The 27,533-nt window shown below is 37.9% G+C and overlaps 1 protein-coding gene across 2 annotated transcripts; it reads right to left on the bottom strand.

Annotated features, from left to right (window-relative positions):
• Positions 1-5: 5 nt before the first annotated feature.
• NAE1 (NEDD8 activating enzyme E1 subunit 1) lies at positions 6-20,709 on the bottom strand. 2 transcript variants are annotated; one of them, XM_031458313.2, is made up of 20 exons: positions 20,575-20,709; positions 17,801-17,904; positions 17,652-17,712; positions 16,228-16,258; positions 15,470-15,541; positions 15,172-15,251; positions 14,513-14,622; positions 12,771-12,880; positions 11,846-11,908; positions 11,380-11,443; positions 10,977-11,068; positions 8,922-8,981; positions 8,700-8,833; positions 7,291-7,366; positions 6,938-6,977; positions 5,137-5,223; positions 4,560-4,652; positions 2,071-2,185; positions 1,933-1,982; positions 6-248 (listed from the first exon to the last, which is right to left on the bottom strand). In XM_031458313.2, the coding sequence occupies exons 1-20, from the start codon at positions 20,625-20,627 to the stop codon at positions 139-141; spliced, it is 1,605 nt and encodes a 534-aa protein (XP_031314173.1). In that variant the 5' UTR covers positions 20,628-20,709; the 3' UTR covers positions 6-138. The 2 variants fall into 2 exon arrangements, with proteins under 2 accessions (XP_031314173.1, XP_031314174.1); XM_031458314.2 differs by lacking the exon at positions 15,470-15,541.
• Between the last annotated feature and the right edge of the window lie 6,824 nt (positions 20,710-27,533).

Here is a 27,533-nt window from a genome sequence, read left to right as displayed (position 1 = left end):
CTACATTATTACAAACCAGAAAAATGTTTATTAAGGAAACAGTTTAACAGTTCTCCCTTAGCAGAACTTTACAGACTAGAGCACAACCTGAAGGCAATTACAGTTTCTATCATTAACACACTACATAGGGTGCTTCTTCTACAACTGGAAAGTTGCTGAAGTTTGTGACATGCCACTATAAATGTAAGTATTATTAAAAATTACAAATTGTTTCGTGATTATTTTGATAACCTCTTGAGCAGCAGCTCCTGCAAGGAAAAAGGAGAAAAGCAAATGTTTGGAAAAGGTAAATTTCAAGAGTTATATTAAAATATTCAATTCTGTAAAACAAACAAACTTTCCTTTCCAAAAGCAAAATGTTTGAAAGTAACCCAAAACAGGCATAGTTTACTGAGTCATATCAAAACAATGGACTATACTATTTATAACTATAAGTATGTTATTAAAGGAAATAAAAATTTTGTTCTATGTATTCATACCCTGGGATATTATGACACAGTTTAAAAGAATGAAGTATTCTTAATCATGGTGGTTTAGAAAGATTGGCAAAATATATTAAGTAAAAGAAGTCAAAACAGTAGTATGGATTGCACTTTTTTTAAAAGGATACATATAGGCAGAAAAGACTCTCGAAAGTTACCCTTCACTGCATTTGAATTTTACCTTGTGCTTGTTTATAATACAAAGGGGTAAAGAAATATTTGTAATTTGGAAAAGATCTATATTAAATACTGCCAGACTGCTATACTCAATAACAGTCTGAGTCTATAGTAACAGTAACAAGTTTTTAAGTAACTATTGAAAACAAAACAATAGGAAAAAAAAAAAAAAACAATTCTTCATGTTTTATAATCTGAAGCTTCAGCTTTCACAAACATTAATTGATTCAATAAAATCTGAGACTCTACTATGTACCAGATACTGTTCTAGGCACTAGGGGTACAGCAGGGAACAAAAGACAAAAATCCTTGCCCTTAAGGATCTTACTTTTCAGTAGTGAGGCAGAGAGAATTTACAAGTAAAATGTATGTCAAATGACTAAGGGTTAAGGAGGAAAAGCAAGGAAGGGGGATGTGAGTATAAGAGGAGGGACTGTTTTAAATCAGGGAGTCAGGAATGGCCTCACAGAGAAGAAAACATTTAAAGCCCCGAAAGATCTGTGCAGAATGATTATAGAATATGCATGTTATGGGCCAAATGTGTGTGTGTCCTCCAAAATTCATATGTTAAAAGTGTTAACCCCCAATGTAATCATATTTGGAGTTGGAATCTTTGGGAGGTAATCAAGTAACTGAGGTCATGGGCAGGGGTGGGTTGGGGGTGGGGGGTCCTTGATGGGATTAGTGTCCTTATAAAACCAACTGATGCTGGCCCTGATCTTGAACTTCCAACCTCCAATGGGTTCTATGAAAGAAACAGCACTGCTGAGTTGGGTCTTGAGGAACAGGTAGATTTTAGACATGCAGGGAATAGGGAAACTTAAGCCAAATGGGCCCAGAGGGGTAAACATTCGAGAAGCAGGAAATCAAAGGCCATATCTGGGGAAAAAGCAAGTAACTTGAAAAAAACCAAGGCCAGAAAGGCTGGGTGAAACTAGAACACAGTGTTTTTAATATCAAACAAAGGACTCTGGATTTCTTTTCTGAGGACTACTGTAGTGTACCTGTGTGTATTGGCAGGTTAGAGGGTTAATTAACTGAGACACACAATCAAAGCTATGCTTTAGAAAGATGAATTACTCTTCAGGAGTTTAAAATGGACAGCAGTCGGAGAGATGGAAAGCAGGGAGACCAGTGTGGGGGCTATGGAAATAATATAAACTCAATATAACATTGTGCTTCACTGACCTCCCTAGTTAAAAATAGCTAGGAAAGCACAACTTCATAACTGTATTATATAACAGGTGACAGTCTTCTCATCTCTGTAACTCACCCCCTAAGAATGCAGCAATGGTGTGTGGTTCAGCAGCTCCATATCGGCAACTATAGGAAAGAATGGAGACATGAATGTCGTAGATCAGCCTTGTGACAGGACAGGTATCATCTCTTATATGCACTAAAAGATACTCACAATTCGTGGACATAGTCATCTTTTACCATTACAGATAATCCATATTCCTGAAGGAAGCCAGTGAGACAAGATTTCAACTTCCCTATATCTTCTTCAACTTGATAGTTAGACATCCCTAAAAATATATATGTAAATTAATTTTCATTAAAAATATGTGAATCAAAAGTAATGGATACCTCCTTTATTTAATCCAGTTTTAGGTGTTCTAGTCAAAACAGTAAGGTATAAAACTGAAAGAAGAACAAACATAATATAAAGTAGGAGACCAATATTTGCAACTATCACAAACCTGTAGCAATCAAAGAAACCATCTAAAGCCTATTAAAAATTTGAGTTTGTAAATCTGCTTTGTTCAGTGCTCCACACCCACTATCTAGAAGAGTATCTGGCACATAGTTGACACTCAATAATTATTTGATAGATTGGAATGAATGAGAAAGTAATGTCCTACTTATACCCTTTATAAAAATTATGATGTTTATTACCCATTTCTAGGAGATTAAATGACACTGAAGGTGAAAGCTACAATAATAGGTTAACATTTATTGAGCATTAATAGATGCTGGACATTGTTCTAAACATTTTATGTATATTAATTCATTTAATCCTCAGAACAACCCTCTGAAGTAGGCACTATTATTGTCTTCATTTTACAGATGAGAAAACTGAGGCACAGGCAGATTAAGTTATTTGCCTGAGCTACTTGGCTCATAAGTAGCAAAACTGGGATATGAGGCAGTTCTTTATGATTAAATTATGATGTCTCCAAAGGTAAGCTATTATTATTACTACTGGAAGGAAAAATTATAATTGCCACAATACCCAGATATTATTAAAAATATCAATATTTTTAACCTTCTACTTTAAAAACTACCATCACTACTACTTCTCCGAATAGTAGTATCTACCCTTTATTGAGCACTTACAAAATGCTAGGCAGTGTTAAGTGACTTTCATACATCCCACATTTAACCCTTACAATCTAATAAAGTAGACACTATTACCACCCTTCCATACTGAGAGAACTGAGACTTGTAGGGAAACAGTGACTCACCCAAGGTCAGGAGATAATAAATGATAGAACTTGGATTTGAACCTAGGTTTAACTCCCATGCCTGTGCTCTATGTAACAGCTAGTCTCCCAAGATGGCTCCCCAATGAACACCTCTTCATGACTTCATGTAGTCCTCTTCTACTCTTAATCTAAACTGGTCCTGTGAAGCCAACAGAATATGACATAACTGATGCTATGTGACTTCCAAGACCAAGTCATAAAAAGCCTTGTACCTTCCACCTGGGTCTTTTGGAATGTTATCTCTGGGGAAGGCAGTTGCCATGCAAGAAATTTAGTAGGACTGCCATGCTAAAAGGAAGCCCCAGGGAGCCATGTGGAGAGAGATGCCTGACCGGCCCCCAGCAGTTCCAGATATCCCAACTAAAATGTCACACATGTTGAGTGAGTATGTCCTCTTGGATGTCTAACTCAGACAAGCCTTCAGAATGACTCCAGCCCCAGGTGTCATGCAACTCCATGAGACCCCCTTCCCCTTATGAGAACAGCCTAAGATTAGCCAATCCACAAAGTCACAAGAGAGAATAATTGATTGTTTTAAACTACTAAGTTTGGGGATGATTTGTTATGCAATAGATAACCAAAAATACATTCTAACAAACAACAAATAAAGAAGTACATATTTGGTGTTTATTCCTTTTTCCTTTTCTGGTAAACTTGCTCATTAAGATTATAAGTCAGTGGATATACTATACCAGTTGGGGCAACAGGTTTTATGATACACCTAGAATGTACTGCTGTGCAATAATTCTGCACAGTTAAAATTATCATCTTAATAAAGATATTCTGGGCAACTGAAGATCTTTGAGAGTATGTCAATTCCCTAATTACTACATTTACAGATAACAAAAAAATAGATACCGAGCAAAGAAATCCCTACATCTTCAGAGTTCTGAGTTCAAAAGTCATTGGCATATGCTTTTGGCTTTTCCATTCCACTAAATTAAACTCAGTGTGAGTCTTAGACATAAACTGTAGATACTGACAGGAAAGAGGTTTTATTCTATATGTATTCAACCAACATTCCCCTGTAATAATTTTTTTTAATTGAAGTATATCAGTTTAGATGTTGTATCAGTTTACAATGTTGTGCACAGCACAATGCTTCAGTCATACAGGAACATACATATATTCATTTTCATATTCTTTTCCACCATAAATTACCACAAGATACTGAATATAGTTCCCTGTGCTGTACAGTATAAACCCCTATAGTAGTTTAGAATCAAACACTATTTGGAATTGGTTACACTTAAAAAGCAAATGATATTTCCTCACTAAGATAAACCAGCTGTAAACTGTTTACAGTGTGAAATTTCCACTTCTGTAAACACACCAAGAACCCTTTAAGATTTAATTCAATTTAACTATTTATTTAAGATTGTATTGCATTTGATAACTGAATTGCTGTTCTTACCTGGATATCTACCATGTTGTTTATGAAATCTATCAACTGCCCGTAACATTAAGTATAATACTATCTCATTATCTGGATTGTCCATGCTGGAAACTAAAAGGAAAAAAATTTTCAATATAATTTGGGTATTCATAACATAAAAACAATGACTGAATTTACTATATACTCAAGCTTCAGAATACAAGGAAATTCTATCACCAAAATTTAAATATTTTGTGACAATAAAAAAGAAAATGATAATAGTAAAATAAAGGGAGATACACTATTAAGATGAAACCCAATGGTTTTATGGACTTCTAGCTATGGTCACATAATCTCTACTAAAGATGTAACATGCTGACTTTAGCCCATCTACATATCACACAACTTACTCAGTGACCTAAATATAATTTTATGTATTTATTAAGTTTTATCTTTTGAAATTATGACTACTGGGATAAGTTTACAGAATAAAATTTAGAGTATAAATATTTGCATTATCCTTTATATTATCACCATACACTACTATACATACTATCATACACAAAACATTTATAGCCTTAGATTAATAACATAGCATCAAAAGGTTGTTACTTACTAATTTCATCCTTGTTAACTGTATCCAAGCCATATTCTTCAGCTAAGGATCGACATCTTACTACTCGAAGAAATGCAGAATTGCTGCCTGAACACAATAAAGACATTATGGAAGTAAATGGTTGAGACACATGAATATCCTGAATCACAGGTCACTTTAATAAGAGAATTTTGTGTATGTTCTTTACATACATGGAAATGTGAAGAAGTGTCTTCTATTTGGCTCTAATGGTTAGCAGAAAAGGCACTAGGACACAGGTCATCTTAAATTCATGTCCTTGGCACTACAACCAGTTTAGCACTGAGTAAGCAGGTGATGGTACTTCTCTGAGCCTCAGTTTTCATTTGCAAAATGGAGATATATTGTTTACCTTTAGTTGTTCTGTGGCTCAGAAGTGCAACTGTGTGAAGTACACGCCTAGCAAAATGCCTGACAGGATTCAGTGAATCGTAGCTTTTATCATTATTATGGATCAGTAGCTGTGAAGGAGAGTGTTATATATATTGTGCTTCTGGGTATGTGTAAGGCTTAGAAAATTTCCATAATAAAAAAAATTTTTTTAAACATATCCTAAAGTAGAGAGAATAGAATAATAAACCCTCAAATACCCAACATCCAGCTTTTAATCTAGTATCATACAATCTAGTGGAACAAACACTAATGCATAAATAAAGTGCAAGATTAGTAGTGAAACAAAACATTAAAACTAAGCCTAAATAAATATTGAAGAGTCATGAAATGGATAATTTGGATAAATATACTTTAAGGTTGGGGAACATACAAAACAGACTTTTGCAGAAACTAGGGGCCACAGCTTCAGAGAAAAATCTTCAGATGGCATGTAAAACATATTTTATTACTATTGAATTAACTCTTAAATGCTTTTGGGCCTACTCAGGGGTTATCCCAGGAGCCTAGCCACTCGGAAACTAGATGGCAAAATTCTTAATTCCATTAAGTCATTTAACACTGATCAAAATGAGTATTTAAACCAATACTGTCAATGTGCATGTGACTCAAAACTTCACACCCAAAGTCTTCAGATAAAACTTTCCCAAACTCTTTAATGTTAATAAGCTGAAAATAATTCTGTATTACTGATAATTTTTAATTAATTGATATTCATGTCTTTTTAACACGGCCATAGACAGATATGCTCTACTATGAGGGGAAAAAAAAACCTTGCCTAGTAATTATCTATTATTGATACCACTGAGACCATGAAAAAAAATTTTTTTTAATTTCAACCATTTAAAATTCCTGGGAGCAACCAAAATGGTGGAATATTCACCTCCTAGTTGGCTTTGAGGATTAAGAGGTTTAACTTCTAGTAGATGTTGAGCTTCATTATATGCTCATTGTAACAGCATAATCAAATAACATGCCAGCAGGCATCATGATAGCCCCAAGGCTAACTGCAAAAGGCCAAAGAATGGGTGGTGGCCCAATCCCTGGGAATCCCATCCCCTTCCCCAGGGCAGTTGGATTGAGCCCACCTGTAGGCGTGTGAAGCTACTGAGACCATAAAAAGTGACAACACCATGCCTAGTGGCCGCCCCTCTCTCTCTTCCTCTTCGGAGACCCTGCATTCTGTCTATGGAATGTGTACCTACTTTTAATCTGAGCACCCAACCCCCACACCTTGTGGCCTTTCACTTGCCTTTCAATGTATCTATCTGGATAAATCTATCTTCACTCAAAAAATAAATTAAATAAATAAATAAAAATAAAATTCCTGGGAACATTTCCCATGCCACATTTTTATCAAGCAAAATAAGGAAATTAATTCAAGAGGACTTACAGAGTAATTTTAATTCTTTCTCTGAAATGGACTCTGGTGCCTGTAAAGAGAGAAATGCAAGTGTTGCTCCAATATAAAAGAAGATAAATAAAGCAATAAAAACAGAGTTGCAGCACAAAGCCAATCACTGTGAGATGGGGAGGCTTTCTCCAAGTGCTGAGAGAGTGCTATGAAAACACCTTGTTTCCCTATGACAGGCCTTCTCATTAGGCAGGCAAGTGAGAGATCCCTCTAAAGAAGCTCTGAGCCAATGTCACACTCTCTCTCTAAACCTTTTCTGGCTGGAGTTAGCAATGCAGTCAGGCCTACATGGAGCCATACTGTCCAGAGGCACAGTGTGCCCAGCGGCTTACCTGGCCAATAGATTGCAGCAGTTTGGCAACGTGATTACCCACAGCAGCAGCATCTTTCTTTGCTTTCTCACGGTAACTGGAAAAGAACAACAAAAAGCTACTATTAACAAATTTTTAAATTGTCAAACTTAAATCACCATGAAGCAGATAAAAAAATCTTTCCTTTTCATGAAGAAATATTGATCTGGCAACATACAAAATGTGAATATACCATAGAAATTCTACCAGCAGCACCCGTTAGTGGTTAGTGATGGATTCCTGGTATCCACTAACATCTGGACTCCCTCTACAATTAACAGCACTTAACCTAAAAGCTGTCCTCCTAGAAGGATCCACGATCCATGCTTCTCTGACAGAAGAACATGATTAATCTCCTTGAAGTCAACTTCAAAGTAAGTTAAATACTTCAAAACCGCCCACCTACAAATTCATGTAGAACTTTTCTTTAAGTCCATTTACAATTTCACCCTCTAAAGATGATCATGTGATATGAGATACTTCTTTCTAACCTCAATTGACTTTTCCCAAGTAAGACTTTTTCAGTAGTTGAACTTCTAGGCCAGGGCAACAAAGATTTGTTAGAGAATGACTGAGATAAAGAGTGCAACTGTCTAGGGAACAGAGATCTTCTCTGTATGACATTATCTGGCCCTTGAAAACACCAAGCCAATAGCCCTGGATTCATCAGCATCATGACTGAACTACCCATGGGTAATATCCATTGAGATGCATCCTTATAACAGTCTATCTGGCTTCAGGCTAGTGTAATCTGCATAGCAGGTATCTATTGATAGTCATGAACTCTCTAAATTATGAAACATTAATGATAAAAAATTCATCAAAACTAAAGCCTTCAAAGTTTTAAGTTACAGATAAAAGGCAGTATAGGGCCATGGTTAAGAGTATGGAGCTAGGTTTCATGAATTCAAATCTCGGTTCTGCCATTTACCAGTTGTCTGACACTGAACAAATTAAAATTACCTCTTCTATGCCTCAGTTTTCTCACCTACAAAACTGGGATAATAATAGGGATAATAATAGTATCTCTCTCATAGGGTTGTTGTGAACATTAAATTAGTTAATACATAGAACAGTTCATAGTGCAGAGTTAAATGCTCAAACGTTAGGCTTTATCATGAAATATGAAAGGAAAAAATCTCACCTCTAGGGGATATATGGGAACTCTGTACTCTTTGCCCAATTTTGCTGTGAACCTAAAACTACTCTAAAAAATAATATCTATTTTTTAAAATATCTGCCCCTTAAGTTCTCTAGCTTATTCTTAAAACAATGAGATTATAACAGGCTTCCATTTGATTTCTGATTTCTAGTAGACTGATAAAATATGTTAATCTTTAATATAAACAGGCTAATTTTTCTGTTACGTAGTTTGAAAATAGGCAACTTACACATTCTGTAGTTTTATATATTTGCCTGAATCTGCAATCATATCAGGAATTGTGCCTCGAACAGGCAAATTTCCTTGACCCTCTTTGGCCACAAATTCCTTTAAGGCACGAGCTAAAATCCAAAATGTTGGAGTCTAAAAGAAGGGAAAAAAAATATTAAGTGGCATTTGAATTTGACCCAAAGGTTAAGGTGGTACTATTTTTACTTTTTGTTGTTGTTACCTGTTTGGTGATATTTATGCAGCGATCATCATTAAATATATCTTCAATACTGCTTGGGATCTAACAAAGGAACATGAAACATTTACTTATACTAAGAATTTGCCCACCTTTATTTTCACTGCAATTTTCCAAACAAGTTCAAATACAAACTTCTGATTTGCTTAGATTTTTATTCAGAATCACTACCAAAAGGAGATCTGATGGGGAATGAGAGCATGGAACAAAGTCCTCTCCTGCCCCCTACTATTAGCATTAAAGACTGACCTAGTCTCTTACATCATAAATGGAGTAAACAAGGAACCTAAATATGTCTTTTTACAGTTATATTTTAAGATATAACAAAGATTACAGACATTAATACCAAGATAGATATGTAGTCCTTTATGTTTTTCCATCTTATCAAAAATTTGAAACGCTTACACCCTAATTAGCAACTACTAAAAGAGAAAACCACTCTGACAAAAACCAGATAGTTCTATCAAGGACTTTTAGTGCTATCAAGAATATCATACATTAATAAAAACCATAGAAATTATAGGCTTTGATTCTACTGTTGTGTGGAAAAAAGAAATTTCTTACTGGTAACCTCCTAACTGGCCTCTCTGCTTCCACTCCCAGTCCCCTACTGTCTTTTCTCCTCACAAGAGCTGGGATAATTTCATTAGAAATATACATCAGGTCACTCCGTTCCCCTGCTCAAAACACTTCAGTGGCCTGCAAGGCCTTTATGATCAGGCCATTTCTACCTCTCCAAACTTAAATCACTCCCAACACTTTCCCCCTTGTTCACTTCACTTCAATCACACCAGCTTTCATACAGATCTTTGAACAAATGCCAAGGACCACCCTACTTCTGGGCCTTTGCACATGTGCTTCTTCAGCCTGAAAAGTTCTTGCACCAGATCTCTACATGTCACTTCACTTAGGCTTCTGCTTAAACACATCTCTCTGAGAGTATCCCTGGCCCTTCCCAATCCCAGACCTCCTCCTCCCCATCCTGCTCTATCACTTTGCTGCACTAATTTTTTCCACAGCACCTGGTACATTTATCTGTTTGCTTAGTTTGCTGTCCCGCAACCAGGAGAACCTTGTTTTGTTTTGTTGTTTTTTGTAAATTTTACATTCAGTGAAGTGCACAAATCTTAAATGTACAATTTGATGTGCTTTGGTAACTACACATATACTTTTAACCATCACCCCAATTGAGACATAGAAAATGTTCATCATCCCAGAAAACGGTGACTCACAGAGCACGCACTTTTAATCACTCTGCAACACTACCTCGTTGTCTCCAGTTTGTAACAACAGTTTAAGTGCTTTTCTAACTTGAAAGACAGCATTTTTTGCTGTTTTAAATTATAAGAAAATTCTAATTTAAACTACCAGTTGTATTATTCCAAGGTTCCCCAAAAACCTCATTGGCCAGACTTCAACACACAACAACAAAACAAAGCAAAAGGCATCTAAACTGAGTCACCTCCAAGTAATTTTTAAGGTATATAATATCATTAAGAACATCTTCCAATGAATATATATATGTTCATGTATAACTGAAAAATTGTGCTGAAGACTGGAATTTGATACAACATTGTAAAATGATTATAAATCAATAAAAAATTTTTAAGAAAATAAAAATAAAATAAAATCCAAAAAAAAAAAAAAAAAAAAAGAACATCTTCCAATATCCAAATAGTTACTGTCAAAAGCACATGGAGGGTAGGATTTAACTTTTCAGGCAATACTATTTTGGACCAGCAAAATATCACCTTTATTATATAATTTCTATCCCCAAACTGTTACTATTCACAAATCATTTACTTCAGTCAATTTATATAAATCTCTGTATCATTAATACATGCTGAAACACTGACATCCATTTTAACAAGGACAATACAGAATCTTATTAAGACAAGATTCAAGCTGCATTATAGATATTAATTTCTAAGCAACTATACAATTTGAGAAATACTACCTTAAATCTAAAATCAACTATTTCACCTATGAGGACTTCAGAAAACGCTTTGCATTTGTGACTACCTTAGCAACTCTTAATACCTGAGTTGTATTTAGTGCCGTGTTCACATTTTTAATAGCTTCTTCAAAATTCTCTTCATCTTCTGGAGCCCCATTTTCATTCTTCAGAATTCCTATTAAAATAGAAATTGGTTACCAAACAACAACCCTTTTCTCTTCACTCCTTATCTCCCTCCAAAATTATAGAAAAACTCTTATCACAATCTGAAAGGAAGATTGGATATCGAACCTTAAGAAGAAATATGGTTAATCATTATTCTTAAAACTATAAAAGGAGTGGCTCCTTACCCTCCCCTGAGGAAAATAAAATAGAAGCTCATGAAGGCATCACCTGACAAAGGTGCTGACAGAAACCCAATAAACATCAGCTTCAAGCAATCTGCTTTTCAAACTTTATACAACATTTAATCACATCCCATATTACCTTGTCTAATCAAATCTCTGAAGTCTTCTTTTTCTTTATATGTTTTAGGTATTCGTCCACTTGTCTAAATTGGGTTAAAAATTTTTAAATCTAGTTATAAAAACTCAAAATATAGAAATCAAGAGTCCAAAGTTTCCCCCATCCTCCCATCCACATGAGATTTCATCAGCAAATCCATGTCTCAGTGAAATCAGCTAACTTGATAGAAAACAGAAACTGTGGGACATTTCTCTACTTTCTTTCCTTGCTGCCAGTTTCAGAATGACATTTGTTCAAATTTCATTTTGTTAATAAAAATATCAGTATCAAAAGAGAAACTGCTAAATTTAAACTGAAAAGCATGCATCTGCCCTATAACTACATAAGGAGTAAAATTAATCTCCCACCCCCACCAATGAAATCCTGTATAATAAGCTGAAAAAATACAGTCACATATGGAATCACTTTTTTTTAAGAATGGACATACTTCACTATACCACTGTGCTAAATATTTAGCTACGATCACAATCCATGGGGTGTGGCTATGGTCCTAAAAACAAAAGGATCAAAGAAAATATCAGTATTAGTTAACATTTATTCGTCACTACACCATATCATTTTCAACAAATTCAACAATATTTATTCAATTTATTTAAAAATATTTACATCTCTCAGTATATGTGGAATAATGAATGGAGGAAAATAAACTGGGTTAATAAAAACTGCTTTACAAATTTTTTAGAGGCAGTGTTCAATTTAATCCTAATATGGCAGGTATGTACTACGATTGTCCCCATTTTACCATTAAGAAAACTCTTGAGACTGCTACCCAAAAATAAGGCTCAAATATCTTGATTTCAGATACCAATCCTACACTAAAGGAAAAGAATCTTTTCTGTGTTTTCTGATGAACCAAATACCTGCATTGTAATTAACATGTAGGTAGGAAAATATACATATACTCCTTAAATAATGTTGTTATAAATATCATTATTTCTATAACAAAATATGCAGTTGCCTTGGTAATTCACAAACACTAAAAACAAGTTTCAAGAAGAGTCAATCTCAACAAGCACCACCCCAAATTCAAACTATTTTAAAAAGTACATCTATTTGTTTAGGAAAGGACCATTAAAAGGGTTTCTGGGATATGTTAATGTTCAGTTTCTTGACCTGGATGTTGATTACACAGATATGTTCAGTTAATGTACTTTTCTCCAATAAAAAAGTTTTTAAATTTTGGGGAAATATAAGACTTATTTAAAATAAATTAGGTCCAATGTTGTTACTATGTAACGTAGGTCACAGGAATATGGAGGTTTATAGTATCCCCTCACTTTGTAATTCAAACCCTTAGGGTGAAAAAAAAAGTTTTAAGCCTACCTATAAATGGAAGGTCACACACTACCAACCTTTTTTTCCATATGATCCAAGTCATAAGACTGAAAATGTTCTCTCAGTTCAGGAAATGGCTTATCCAGTCGTAGATCCTCTAATGCATTATCTGGATGAGATTCTATTACTGTGAAACAAAAAATCCCAAAAGATAAACTTAATTATTTAGCAATACTGCTGGTGATACACTACATTATAGGGTATTCAGAAATCTGTAATTTTTAAATAGGCATAAGGCCTACAGGTTTTTCTCACTGTTTCCTTCATTATTGAGTTAAATTTACATATATATTTAAATTTACATTTTACTAAATGCACAAATCTTAAGTGGACTATAGATTTAATAAAACTAAAACCAAAATTCCTTTAGTGCAGAGTTTTGTTATCATAATTGGAAAAGATCAAAATGAGTAAAATGTGTGTTCAGATAGCACTTAACAACCTACCCTTCCTCCTCCTATGGTCTTCAACAGATAGCATCACCACCTATCTAGACCTCTTCCCTAGAAATCTGATGGTCATCCTTGACTTCTAGCTTCCTTGGCCCAGCATCAGTCACTCCCCACATCATGATGTCACTTCGTACACAGCTCTTCACATAGGGGAGTATAGGAAAGTATGTAATTTCAGTGAGTGTTTAGAGCTAGGCTTAGTTCTGTCACTTGCTAGCTGTCTTACCTTAGCAATAACTTAATCTCTCTGTACCTCAGCATCATCATCTATAAAAAGCAGCATCCTTATCTACTTTATAAGGATTTTGGAAAGAGTAAATGAAATAACCAACATAAAGGCAGGCACAAAGGTAGCAATGCTAACCTTCATTACTATTTATCCCTACTTCCCTACCTTATAACATCTGTCCTCAGTCAGGGACTTTCTGTCTCTTTCTCTCACCTAGACCTCTGGAAATCTCCTAAAAGCAACCCTCATCTCCAGTCTTTGTCCTCTTCATATTCACTGATTTTCCACCTGGCTTCAGAGTAACTCATTTAAAACAAAATGTTTACCCTGTCACTCTCCTACTCACCACTCTTAAATGACCCAGCACCACTGCCAAAAGTTTATCCTCAAAAGCCACTCCCTAGCGGTCCAAGCAGATACCACTCTTCAGTGATGCTACATATGCCAATGACTATCACTGCACTAGCAGAGTACCTGGCTCAGAGCAATGCATGAGTACTGAATGAAATTTTTATGATGATTTAAGATTTAAAATTTTGTAAGTAAAGGGCCTTGAGCTGATGCAAGCCTGCCTATGAATGACCAGTCTCCTATAACACTGTTCCCTTGGAACAGTAGTTAGGTAAATGCCTTGCTTGTTGCATGGAATTATACCTGAACTGAGGAAGCCTAAGGCCTGTATGGGAATGGAATGAAAAATCAGTGGGGAAAAGGTGGTGTGACCTCTATGTGTCTATGTGACCCACATACCTTGGCTCTCACCTGCGGCAGCCATACATGCCTTATGTGGGTTAGGAGACAAAAAAAAAAGGTAGATGCATGCATAGCTGCTGGGCCTCCTAATAAGATGAATAAGCTGTAACTGTTATATCTCCTCCTTTGTATCCTTCTATAATGCTAAGTAAAGGAAATATTAAGATTAAATCCTACTGATTCTGATTGCCACTTTGAACTCATAACCAGAGTTGTGCTGCTACAGATTTACTTTGTGATTTAAAATTGACTTTCTAAATTGTCAAGTTCCTAAAATTATAGCTAAAGCAACCAGTAGCAAGCCCCATATGTGCAACAATTTTACCTGGATGTTCTTTTATAATGATCCTCATATAACCAACTAGTCCATATGTCCTACAGATCAAAAGAGGGACTTGGGAATTCCAGAGGACATCAGCTAAACGTAGTAATGTACTGTGAAAGAAGGCACAACAGATAACAACATAAGCAAATGGATATTTGCCAAACATAAAAATGTCTTAAAATAGAGCAACTTTCTTACTAAATAATAAGTGCAAAGATATATCTATTACATTATATAAGCAGGTCAAAGATATGCCAAAAAGCAAGCAATTTCACAGTCTCAAAGAATGTATATATTTTGGACTAGAGGGATATGAAAGCCTCATCTTTTGTATTAGGGAGAATGTTACTGAAAGATATTTCCTAAACATTTCCATAATAAAGAGGAAAATATTTTTAAAACCCTTGTATTCACCCCAAACACTCCCCATAATTAATTCTATTTTTTTACTAAAAAAAAAAAGTTCAATTTAACTGTTCTAAATATACTTAAAAAGTTTCACATCTCAATATTTTTCTCTTCTCTATTTCTTTAATGCTGGAGGTTTGTAAGTGTTTCTATGGAGTTTGAGAATTTTAAAGACTATAGACTCTGCAGAAAAAACAAAACTATGCAAATCTAATAGATTAAAATAAAAACAAATTAGCTTAAAAATTTACCTTTCAGGAAGCTGAGTTGCAACCACAATGGTAAACCTACAGAAAAATGAAGGATCATTGTCTAGAAGGTTTTCTGGACTCTAAATAGGGCAGGGGAAAAAAATCCAACAATTTCACAATCGTATTAAACATGACAGAAACAAACTATTTTAGAATAAGTGAGGCAACATGCTAGACTCTAATGTTAAAATAATTCAACTCTCAAAATAAATATACAAAGATTCAAAATTCTAAATTCCTAGGGCTTTGAATTATTTAAAAAAGTATATTTATGTACAGAAATAATATACACATATACCTCTTCCACAAAACTCCCAGAGACATCATTATTTAATTCTTGTAAGAATTCCATGGCAGCTTGAGCTCGGTTCTTTTTAAAAACAAAGCATTTGACTTGAATTAGAAAATAATTTGGTTAAAATGTAACCCCCTAGTTTATAGCTCAGGCAAACACACTGTGAAACAATCCAAATTCCATGCATAGATATGACAATTCTGCTTTTCACTGTGTTTAAACTGAGACTAAACCAGAATATTACTTAAAACAGCTAAACCATCATTATTCAGAGTTCTTAAATGACTACATTACTTGCACTCTACTTTTCTGATTAAGCAAATGACCAGAAAACCCTGGGTTTTCTAACCTCCCACATTTACAATTCTGTACAAGAGAGGTCAATCATTAAAGAAACAGTCATTTCCATTCAGATTATACTAAGTTGACTAATACGGCTTTTTAAGATTTTTAATACAAAGTACAAAAATAAAAGACATTCTAACTCTTGGTTAAAAATCTTTTTAACCAAAATACTCCACTCTCTGCACATTAACATCACTCAAGATTAGATTTAATACAGGATACAGTAAAAAAACACAAACAGTACTTCTATATTCTTAAACTACCAAGCATATAAAGATTTACAAGATCAGAAAAAATGAGATAAGTAACTTTTTTTCTCAGAGAAATAATAAGCTCTTTTAAAGTATAGCTTTCGAAACAATCAAAACATAGTGGCATCAAATACAACTATATTCCATAACAAATTGATTGTTTACCTTGCCGATACTGCTTCTCTGAAGGAAAAAACTAAAATAGAATAAAAAAATTTTAATGGCTCTTTTGATCATAAAGGAAAGGTTATTTGTAATACCAGGTGCATTTCATTCATAGTATAAAACAAACTATATTTTGATTTCAGACTGTGACAGCCTTTCTAGAGGAAGAAAACTGAAAACTGGATGAAACCTGTAATCAAAGACAGGTTAATAAATCAAATGTTTCCCAAGTGTGTACCACAGAATATGCATTTCACAAAATGCTCTGACGCTCTGAGAGAAAAGGGTTCCCTGGCTTTAAAAAGTTTGGGAAACACCTCATGTTATATTCCCTCTTGGAAATTCATAATATACATAATACACATGATGTTAAAGTCTTATATTAAAGAAATACTTAATTTCATTTGACCCATTTCCCAAACTCATTTGCCCATTTAGCTGCTATTAACATTCCCTTGAACTAAAGTTAAACAGACCACACCTGGGAAATGCTGTATTGAATAGTCTGCTTTTGCAGGTAACTATCGCAGAGTTATTCAGGCTTCTTTGCATAATACCCTCATCATATCCCAAGGCCCAGATCTGAGGCTGCTGATCAGAGTCAGGGAACCCTTATGTAGCACAAACTCAGTGGCTCCATAAGAAAAAGAAACTTTATTCTACTACATCCTGCTCTAACCAACCAGGTAAGCAAAGATAAAAGGATTTTTTAACTTACAGATACCAATAAAAGGGCTGTGTTGTGGACAGCAAAACTTATACTACCACCCAAAGAAAAGATAACAAAGCTCAATATAAACTAAGTTCTGATTTCCCTTGTATTTACTTGTTTTTGTTTACTGACAAGAACGAGAGATCCTAGACTCCAAGTCCCTGAAAAGGCAAGCTGAAATCCAAATCTGCGAATGTTCTAAAAGTCTAAACATGATCAGCTTTAAAGAATGACATACAGATCATCTTTAAAACACCATTATTATAGAGACAGTGTTAGAGAGAGATATACCTAGACTAAACTTAGAAAACACCACAAATACAAGGTAGTTTTTATTATTCTTATAATCCAAAAATATAATTATTGTTAATTATAAAGTAACATCTAGGAATCAATGAAAGGACTTCTGGATACATAGGAAATATCCAGTTTTCACAGATAAAGGAATAATGACTACCCTTTTATATTAACAACAAGATAGTAATTAATGATGGGTACCTTTTACTAATGGCCTATTTTCCAAACACTGTGCTAGCGCTCTACTTACATTAACTCACTTCATCCCCACCATGAGCCTAAGTATAGGGATTATTTCCACCTGAAAGTCAAGGCACCCTGATTGAGGAGGTGACGCTGGGATTTAGGCCTCCCTCTCCCGTGACAGTGCACTGTCTTCCCTAACATGCACATATTTGAAAAGAATAGGACATACTTGTTTCCAGCATCTTCTCCGCTGACCTGATTTCCATCAATAACTGTAAATGAACCAATGCCTGGGAGACAAAACAGAGTCAGTCAAGAATATATATTTCTAGTTCAAAACCTTAAAGAAGTAAATTTACAACCACAAAACTATAATACCTGGTAGTACCAAGTTTTTAAGAATTTCAGTTCCTGTGGCTGTTGCATTTATTAGGCAAACATGAGCAGATTCTAAAGCCTCTTGCCCATGATCACCCCACAATCTACAAAAGAAGACACAAATTTAACATTTTAAACCTTTCATAAACATATGGCTTTCTTATTTGAATATACTGACCTCTGATCTTTAAAGCATTCTTGTATAGAATAACTGATATGATGACCATGGCAAACATGGGAAGAGAGGAACAGAAGGAGGTGTTATGGAGATCATATAGCTGAGTAACCTGAGACTCAGACATCAAGACTTGATGCCTTGCTTGGTTAAAGGGAGGTCAAATGAGAACTAGAAACTTGTTCTCCAGCTCCTAGTCCATTACTCTTTTTCAAGTCAGATAAGTCACAGAACAGAAAGTCTTCATATTCATTAACATTAAAGAAGTGCCTTAAGAAGTAAAATCTATTTTGTGCTCTATTTCATTTCTCCTTAAGTTACACGAATCTGGTATATTTAAGATCTTGACAGAGGACTTCCCATCGTGATATTTGCAAGAGTAAGGAAAGCTTTATCTTGAAAACTGAATTATCATCTGAAAAGTCTTCACATTGACTTCTACAGGAGTACTTTAAAATATAATACCCAAGGAACATTAAAATAGAATGATTAAAAAATACATACTTTAACAAGTACAAAGATGTAATAAGGATTAGAAATATGTGTTACAACCTGATTCACACCAGCATATCATTAACAGGGCAACATACATAACCACACATGCATAATGACATCTGGTCCTACCTGGTTACCTTCACCCAGAAAGCCTAATGTATCTTCGCTTATTAGTTGAGGAAGTATACGGGGAGCCCAAATCATCAGAAAAATTTCATAGCCTAGAGGACTGATAGACTTTAAGATGCCTTCCCTGTCATCTGATTGAAAGCAGATTCCCTCTTATTATGTAGCCTGTATGTCCTCCAAAGCATATCACAACTGTAACTGCCTCATTTGGTTTTTTGTTTGCTGAACATCCATCTCTCCATTCCACTCTAAGCTCCATAAGGGCCCAGACCACTTCTTTATGTTCACCACTGGAGCCCTAATGCCTGGTACTGTGCTTTGCTCAGAGTAAGTGATCACTGAATAGCTGTCAAATGCATGGAGGAATAGCCTAGAAGAACCAGATAGACTGGAAATATCTGTTTTTTTCTATGGAAGTAGGGCACACAGAACACCCCTGACATATCTGTTTGATGGATACTCAGGGAGTTGGAGAGCAAGCCTAAAAGAATACTGGTATATCTCTAGGTAACATGTTTCAAAAAAGAGCCCAAACAAGAAATCAATCCTCTCTACTCTCATGTTAGCCTGACTAAGGAAAGCAGGGCCTTGTTGACTCCTGGCTGGATGCACAACTTTGCTTGTAACTGTTTCCCTCTGATACTTCAAAACCAGTAAACAGTTCTCACTATGAAAGGTAAAGTTTGGTCCTTAAATGGACTGGACTCAGCAAAAGTTCTCTTCTGTTAGTTACTTGGTTATCTAAAATATCTTCTCAGCTCTGTTTTATATGGCTATACCTGCATTCAAAACACAAGGACCTCCAAGAATTTACAAGAATTTACAAGTTGGTTACAAAGGCTCTGCACTTTGCTTCTTTCCCTGGAAGCTTGGGAGCCAACAGTACCAGCTCTGAAAAAGCAAGAAGGGCCTGAGTTTACATCCTGGTTCAAGTACATGGGAGACTCTGGGCAAGTTATCTAACTTCTCTAAGACTCAGTTTCCCCATCTATAAAGCAGAGAGAATGTCTGCCTTCAAGCTGCTCTAAGAATTGAGTGCCTAAAGCCCCTAAAACAGCACTAAGCTGTAGGTGCAAATGGGGCTCCAGTCCTTAGGGACATACTGTAACTTCTGGCATGGGGGCTCCAGAAAGGAAGGGGGGGCCAAATATTTGTGCTAATTCCACTACTTAAACATATATAAAATGCTCAATAAATAAGGAATGGGGAGTGTTAGGAGAAAACTAATAAGGGATAGGAAGTCGTCAAGGACCTGCCCAAAGGTTTAAACCTGCAGTGTCCATTAAGTTAGCCATTAGCCACATGTGGCTAATGAGCACTAGAAACAAGGCTAGTCCAAACTGAGATGTGCTATAAGGGTAAAATGCTGGACTTCGAGGACAGAATGAAAAAAATGTAAAATATCTGTAACAGTTTTTATATTGATTATGGGTTGAAATGGTAATATTTTGGATATACTGGGTTAAATTAACTGTATTATTAAAATTATTTTCTTCTTTCTTTTTTTAATGTGGCCACTAGAAAATATCTAACTACATAAGTGACTCACATGAGAATAGCATTATATTCCTAATGGACAGCGCCGCCTTGGAATTCTAACACTTGGTGACGCTTTCGGCGGCTGGAATGGGGTATTCCTGATCCCCTAATTCTGCAAAACGAATAACATGAGCACAGCGAGGCGGAGTCGGCAGCCGCCCTGGTGACCTGGCTGACTCTGGGACCGCGCACCTCCGACTTGCACATCGCGTGGCGGGCTGGCGGGCGCGCCCCTCCGGGAAGGCGAGTCCCGGCCCTAGAGAAGCACCCCCGCCCAGGCCGGAACCCCGAGCGCCGGCTCCCTGAGCGCTGCACGGCCCGGCCCAGCCCTGGGGGGAGGCCTGAGGGAGGCCCGACCGCGCAGCCCGCTCGTTTAGGCCTAGCCCAGAAGTAGAGAAACCCGCTGGCCCGCCCGACTCGGTGAGCCCTGGCTCACCTCAGTTGCCGGTCGTACTTCTGCTCCTTGAGCAGCTTCCCAGGCTGCGCCATGGCTGCGCCCGCCGCGCCGAGAACAGCCGAGCCACTACGGAGAACGGCCACCACCTCCACGAGCGCGCAGGCGCACTGATTGCCCCTTCACCGCCTCGGCCTCCTGCGCGCCGCCTGCAGGGGGCGCTGCCACTGCACTGCGCACGCGTAGCCTCTGCGCCCCGGGGTCTGAGGCCGAAGCTTAGACCCGGGGCTGGTGGTCCCGTCTTCGTGACTAAACCAGCTCCACTAATCTGCCAGTCCACGACTTTGCATACCGTAATTGTGGGAAACTCGGGCTGAAGAACCAGGCCGATTCACATTTTAACCACTTACTGGTTGTGAGATCCACTCTTTAGCTTTCAAATCCTCAGTTTGTTCCTCAGTGCAACGGGGATGAATGAGTCTCTGGCGCAAGTTCTATTAGCTTTACATGAAATTTTGAATACACAGAACAAGAGGCACAAAAAAATCCTGTCTGGATGAAACTGACAAAGGATTGATCTCCTAAACGGCTCATGCGACTTAATAGGAAGAAAACAAACAACCCAATCCAAAAATGGGCAAAAGACCTAAACAAGCAATTCTCCAATGAAGACATACAAATGATCAACAGGCATATGAAAGAATGCTCAATATCACTAATTATCAGAGAAATGCAAATCAAAACAACGAGGTATCACCTCACACCAGTCAGAATGGCCATTATTCAAAAGACAGCAAGTGATAAATGCTGGAAAGGGTGTGGAGAAAAGGGAACCCTCCTGCACTGTTGGTGGGAATGCAGTTTGGTGCAGCCATTGTGGAAAACAGTATGGAGATTCCTCAAAAGACTAAAAATAGACTTACCATATGACCCAACAATTCCACTCTTGGGCATATATCCAGAAGGAACCCTAATTCACAAAGACACCTGCACCCCAGTGTTCATAGCAGCACTATTTACAATAGCCAAAACATGGAAACAACCTAAATGTCCAATGATAGATGACTGGATAAAGAAGCTGTGGTATATTTATACAATGGAATACTATTCAGCCATTTAAAAATGACAACATAATGCCATTTGCAGCAACATGGATGTCCCTGGAGACTATCGTTCTAAGTGAATTTAGCCAGAAAGACAAAGAAAAATACCATATGATATCACTCATAAGTGGAATCTAAAAAAAAAAAAAAAAAAAAAACAGAAGACAAATGAACTTAAATATAAAACAGAAACAGACTCAGAGACATAGAATACAAACTTGTGGTTGCCAGGGGGGAGGGGGGTGGGTAGGGATAGACTGGGAGTTTGAGATTTATAAGATACTGACATGTATATATAGAATAGATGAACACGTTTATAATGCATGGCACAGGGAAATGTAGTCAAGATCTTGTAGTGGCTCATGGTGAAGATGAGTATGGGGCAAATGTGTGTGTGTTCATCTACGACTGAAAAATTGTACTGTACACCAGAGTACAATTGACACGGCATTGTAAACTGACTAGAACTCAACAAATAAAAAAAAATCCTGTCTGAATAATAACTTCCATTATTATGATCATTATTATTCACCCATGTCTCCATCCTCTCAGCAACAAGCCCACACTGAGGGCCTATTTCGAACCACAAAGCTAGCTGTTCCTGGCTGCTGATGCAAAGGGGAATAAGTCCAGGACTCTGTTCTCAAGGCGTTCACAGTCCTGAGACAGAAGAGGGACAGTAAAAAAAAAAAAGGTACTCCCTAGACAATGTGGCCCTGCTATAGGTAGAGACAAGCTGGGGAGCTGAGAGGTGGGCAGAGGAACCCCGCCCACTCCCCCTCTCCAGGAATGTTTCCTATAGTGTGCACAAGGAAGAATGTTTTAAGCAGAAGGAACAGCAGGTGTCCCTCCCTGGGAGGCAAAGAAGTCATGACAGGCTGGAGGTGCTAAAGGAGGTTTGGTGTGGTGGGGAGTTAGGTGAAGGGTAGGAAGCAGTCAGGGGAGCTTTGAGAGACAGCGAGGGCCAGGTTCTGAGGACAGAGAACATAAAAGCAAGGAATTTAAAGCCCTCCTCTTCCTGAAAAAAAAACCATCCCTGTGGGGTTGGGCGCCAAGGCAGGTGGTTACCCAGGGAGGAGGGGGGAGGCTGGAGAGAGATGAAGATTCCTTCCTCTCTATCTCCCAGACTCTACAAACATCTTCAAAGTTAATTATTACCTGAAATAAGGTGAAAATGAGCACAGATCTCCACCCCAACCCACCCTGTGATAGGAACAGGGGAAGGGGCACAGTTGACAGTAATGATGCAGCGATGATGGATGTCATTCCCCCAGGTGCTGTCTCCGGGATCAGGTTGGAGCACACCCTCTCATGACTTCCCTGGCCCCTACCCAGCCATGGAACGCAACTGATGGGAAACAGAGGCATGAGACTCTCCCAGCTTGTCATGGGCTTATGCTGTCCCATGTCCTCCAATTGGACAGGTGAAATATAAGGGATAATAAAATACACCCAGAGAATATGGGAAGGTCAAAGGTGACAGGTGAGAGTTCAGCACTTAGCCTCTTGTGCTCAGTGCAATCACAGACTATGTGAATGGAAACGTCCTCAAGTTTGGCAAAGGGGAATCATACTGCCTACGAATAAATGTATGATTTTGAAAAAGGTTTGTGTTGGTGGTGTCCCATAAAAAGATACTTCGGTGTATTCGTGTCCTAGAACTGCTATAACAAAGTACCACAAACTGGTACAAACTATAGAGATCTATTGCCTCATGCTTCTGAAAGCTGGAAGTCCAAAATGAAAGTGTGTGCAGTATGCTCCCTCTGAAGCCTGAAGGAAAGAGTCCTTCCTGGCCTTCCTAGCTTCTGATGGTTCACCAGCAGTCCTTGGCTTACAGCTGGAGCACCTCAATCACTGCCTGCATCATCACATGGCATTCTCCCCTCATGTCTCCTCTGTATTTCTTCTCCTAGTGGCGTTGGATTAGGACCCACCCTAATGACCTCATCTTAACTTGATTAAATCTGCAAAAACCGTATTTCCAAATAAGATTTCATGCAAAAGTCCTGGGGGTTAGGACTTCAACAACTTTTGGGGGGAATCTAATTCAACCCATAACAGTGTGTAACGGGGCCTGTGCTGAAGCCATGGAGGTTAATCAGACACAAACCCTGCCATCTGGGAACTCAAGGCTCCTGATGCTTTTTCCTATTGTAGAGGACAGGGAATCAAAGGTATCAAAACAGGAAACCATGGCTGCATTCATTTAGACCATTGGTTTTCTAACTGTGGTCCTGGACCAACAGCATCAACATCACCTGGGAACTTGTGAGAAATGCACAATTCTCAGGCCCCTTTCCAGACCAGCTGAACCAGAAACTCTGGGGTGAGGCCTAGGAAACTTTTAACAAGCCCTCCTGGGAATTCTGATGCATGCTCAAGTTTGAAAACCACTGACCTGGGCTAATCTCCTACTGAACAGGTGGGAAAACTGAGCCGTATAACCCCAATACTACCCCCATTTACTTAGTACTCATATACCAGGCAGGCCCTTGACATGCATCACCATTTTGTGCTCATTGTGTTCACTCAGTGCAATGAATACTTTTGTTCACCTCATTTTATACACAAGAGAGCAGATACTTGGACAGGTGAGTGAAATTCCAAATCCTCACAGGTGTTAAAATGTGGTACAGGAAAAAAAAAAAAAGTGGTACAGAGATTAGAAACAAACACCCCTACAGATCTGGCCAGACTCCAGCTCATTATTCTACCCATCCTGGTTGATCTCAGCTGGAGAAGACGGGGTCCTTGGGCTGCCAGGAATTTTGGAGCTAGCTCTGCCCCAGAAGATCTTATAATCTGTGAGAAATCAGCCAGGAAGAATGAACCACAACCTAGGACACACTCCCAGGCCTCAGCCACTAGTGCTCCCTACCTGACCTTACCTTTCCCAGCACTTCTCATCCTGGTGCTCACTGGCTGATCTCTTGCCTCTCTCCCCTACCCCTCCCCTGAGGAAACTGTGGGTCTGTAACGTTCACAGTTATATCACCCATGCCCAGCTCAGTCCTTGGCATCTAATAAGTCTTCAGTAAATACTTTGAATGGGGGAGCTGGGGATAGCTCAGAGGTAGAGAGCATGGTTAGCATGCACAAGGTCCTGGGTTCAATCCTTTGTACCTTCACATAAGTAAGTAAATTAGATTAAAATTAAAATTAATAAAATAAAATAAATGCTTTGAATAAAAGAATAAATTTCTGAAACTACTTCCACCATACTTTCTACATTTTAAAAATGCCTTGCCAGCAATGTGTGTATCATCTGATTTGCTAATTACACTTTTCCAGAGAAATCATCAGACAAAGATGTATAAAGATATCCACTGGAGTGCCTTTACAACAGTGAAAACTGAAAATAATCCATACACTAGATCATTGTGTGATTATTGTGTCAAGTTCTCCAAGACTGATGAAGCAGGGAAATTCTTACCATAAGGCGTTAAGTGAAAAAAAACTGGTCACAAAGCTCTATGTATAATTCTGATTGCTTTTTAAGTACTACTCATACATATCGAAAAAGCCTGTTAATTCAAAAAGATACATGCACCCCAATGTTCATAGCAACACTATTTACAATAGCCAAGACATGGAAACAACCTAAATGTCCATCGACAGATCACTGGATAAAGAAGTTGTGGTATATGTATACAATGGAATACTACTTAGCCATAAAAAAGAATAAAATAATGCCATTTGCAGCAACATGGATGGACTTGGAGAATGTCATTCTAAGTGAAGTAAGTCAGAAAGAGAAAGAAAAATACCATATGATATAACTTATACGTGGAATCTAAAAAAAAAAAAAGACAAATGAACTTATTTATAAAATAGAAACAGACTCACAAACATAGAAAATAAACTTGTGGTTACCAGTGGGGGAAGGGGGTGGGAAGGAATAAATTGGGAGTTCAAAATTTGTGGATACTAAATAACACATATATAAAACAGATAAACAAGTTCATACTGTACAACATGGGGAACTATATTCAATATTTTGTAGTAACTTATGGTGAAAACGATTATGAAAACAAATATATGTATGTTCATGTACGTCTGAAGCATTATGCTGTTCACCAGAAATTGACACAACATTGTAAACTGACTATACTTCATAAAAATATATATATACAAAAAAGAAGGGGATGGTCACTATAATGTTAACAGTAGTGATTCTTGGGTAGTGATATGGCCAGTGATTTTAATTTTTTTAATTATGCTTTTCTGATTCTCCCCAATTTTCTTTGATTAATAGGTGCCACAACTGTAATTGGAAAAGAAATGTTTGGGGTTTTAAACGTGCCCAGACAAGCTAAGAAAAAGGGAAAAGAAAAGAGTTCCCAGGGTCTGAGGAGTGCGTCCTTGGTTCTAGGAGACTCATAGACAACACCTCACCTGACTATCCTCTTAGCCCTCTTGACTCTCTATTCTCATCTGACAGATCAGAAAACAGGCTCAGAGAGGTGAAGCAACTTGCCCAAGGTCACACAACCAGTGATCCTAGGAGCCAATTCGAGGTCTGTCTGAGTTCACAGCCCAGGCTCATTCCATCCCACTGTGTGCACACATATACACACATACTTGGAGTGGAAATGTTTTGTTTTGTTTTTTTAAATACAAGGAACTGTAATTTTGGTCTTAGAGTCTCTAGTTCACAGAGCTTCTGATCTGGCTTATTGGTCCTGTGCATACACACAGTGACAAGCTGGCATGATTCTGCCTGTTGGCAACCAATGCTCGCAGGAATCCCCATGAGTTGGGCAGGGCAGGGATGATCCCCTCATCACCTCACCGTAGAGCAAAGACACTTGTACATTTGAGAGGGAAGTAAGATCTGGTCAAGGTCACGATGAATGAGGTGTGGCTGTGCAATCTGCTCCTGCCCTCCTCCCCAAGCCCTTCATCACAGATGTCATCCCTAAGCTCCCCCTCCTCAGAAACAGGGAAATGCAGGAGTCACTGATGCCAGTGAGACCAAAGAGTAAACTCAAGAGCAGTGCAATCAATTCAGTTTTAGAGACAGCATTAATTGAGACAGGAGGTGCCTGAATAGGGTCACAGTCTTTCCCACGTTGACCTGAGTGGGCTACGGGCACAACTGGGGCTTCACTGGACATAGGCAGACTCCATTGGCTCTTCTCACCTATCTGAGTTCCCAGCAGTCTAGCACCCAGAGAAAATTGCTTAAGACAGGATGCAGGAAGGAAAGAACTGGATCAAGTTTTATTTGGTTGTTAAAGAGGCAATACTTTAATTCTTTCACAAGGAGTAGGCAGTAAAGAGTGCCCCTCCCACCCCCACTCCACACTCTTCCCCACCCTTCTGGGTTCCCAGTCTCCTGCCTGGAGACACTCTCCCTAGTTTCTCTTAACTAATTGTGGAGAAAGTCTTGCATATATACACACAAATGACAATCAAATTTAAAATCCACTTCCTTCCCCTCCCGGGGATTTTAGACATGTTGAGAACAGGACTCAGCAGCCCGGGGTTTTCATCCTCGCTCTGTCACTCACTGTGCACCCTAGCTCAACTTCTCTGAGCCTTGCTTTCCTCATCCTTAAAATGGGGTTGCTGTGCGAATGAAGCTGGATTCAAAACTATAGAATTAATGCCAATGTTTTGAATACTATAAATAAATACAGAAAAGATCTGGGTCCCCGTGAGAGAGAAGTAGGTCAATGAAGCAGACACATTTGGGCCCATCCCCAGGCCCTGAGAATGTTGCAGTTTCTGCAGGAGAAGGGTGACTGACTCTTCTGAGAGGTGAACACAGATCTCATTCCAAAGCAAGCCTTTGTCTTCTTGGTCTAAAGATAACATTTCTGGTTTGGAAACCTGGGGCCTTGACAAGACTGCAACCTCTATCACATGCTGGTCTTGGTGGCCACCCCCTAC

The sequence above is a fragment of the Camelus dromedarius genome, chromosome 9 (assembly GCF_036321535.1).
Source record: "Camelus dromedarius isolate mCamDro1 chromosome 9, mCamDro1.pat, whole genome shotgun sequence".
NCBI classification, from domain to species: domain Eukaryota; kingdom Metazoa; phylum Chordata; class Mammalia; order Artiodactyla; family Camelidae; genus Camelus; species Camelus dromedarius.
Note: the sequence above shows the minus strand (reverse complement) of the source record. Positions and strands in the feature narration are given on the sequence as shown.

Coding starts and splice junctions, on each gene's coding strand:
- NAE1 (XM_031458313.2), bottom strand. CDS start 20,627: ATGGCGCAGCCTGGGAAGCTGCTCAAGGAGCAGAAGTACGACCGGCAA. Junction 11,444..11,845: donor TAGCACAGTGGTATAGTGAA/GTATGTCCATTC, acceptor AACCCAATTTAG/ACAAGTGGACGAATACCTAA. Junction 5,224..6,937: donor GAAAGAATTAAAATTACTCT/GTAAGTCCTCTT, acceptor TATTGTGTTCAG/GCAGCAATTCTGCATTTCTT.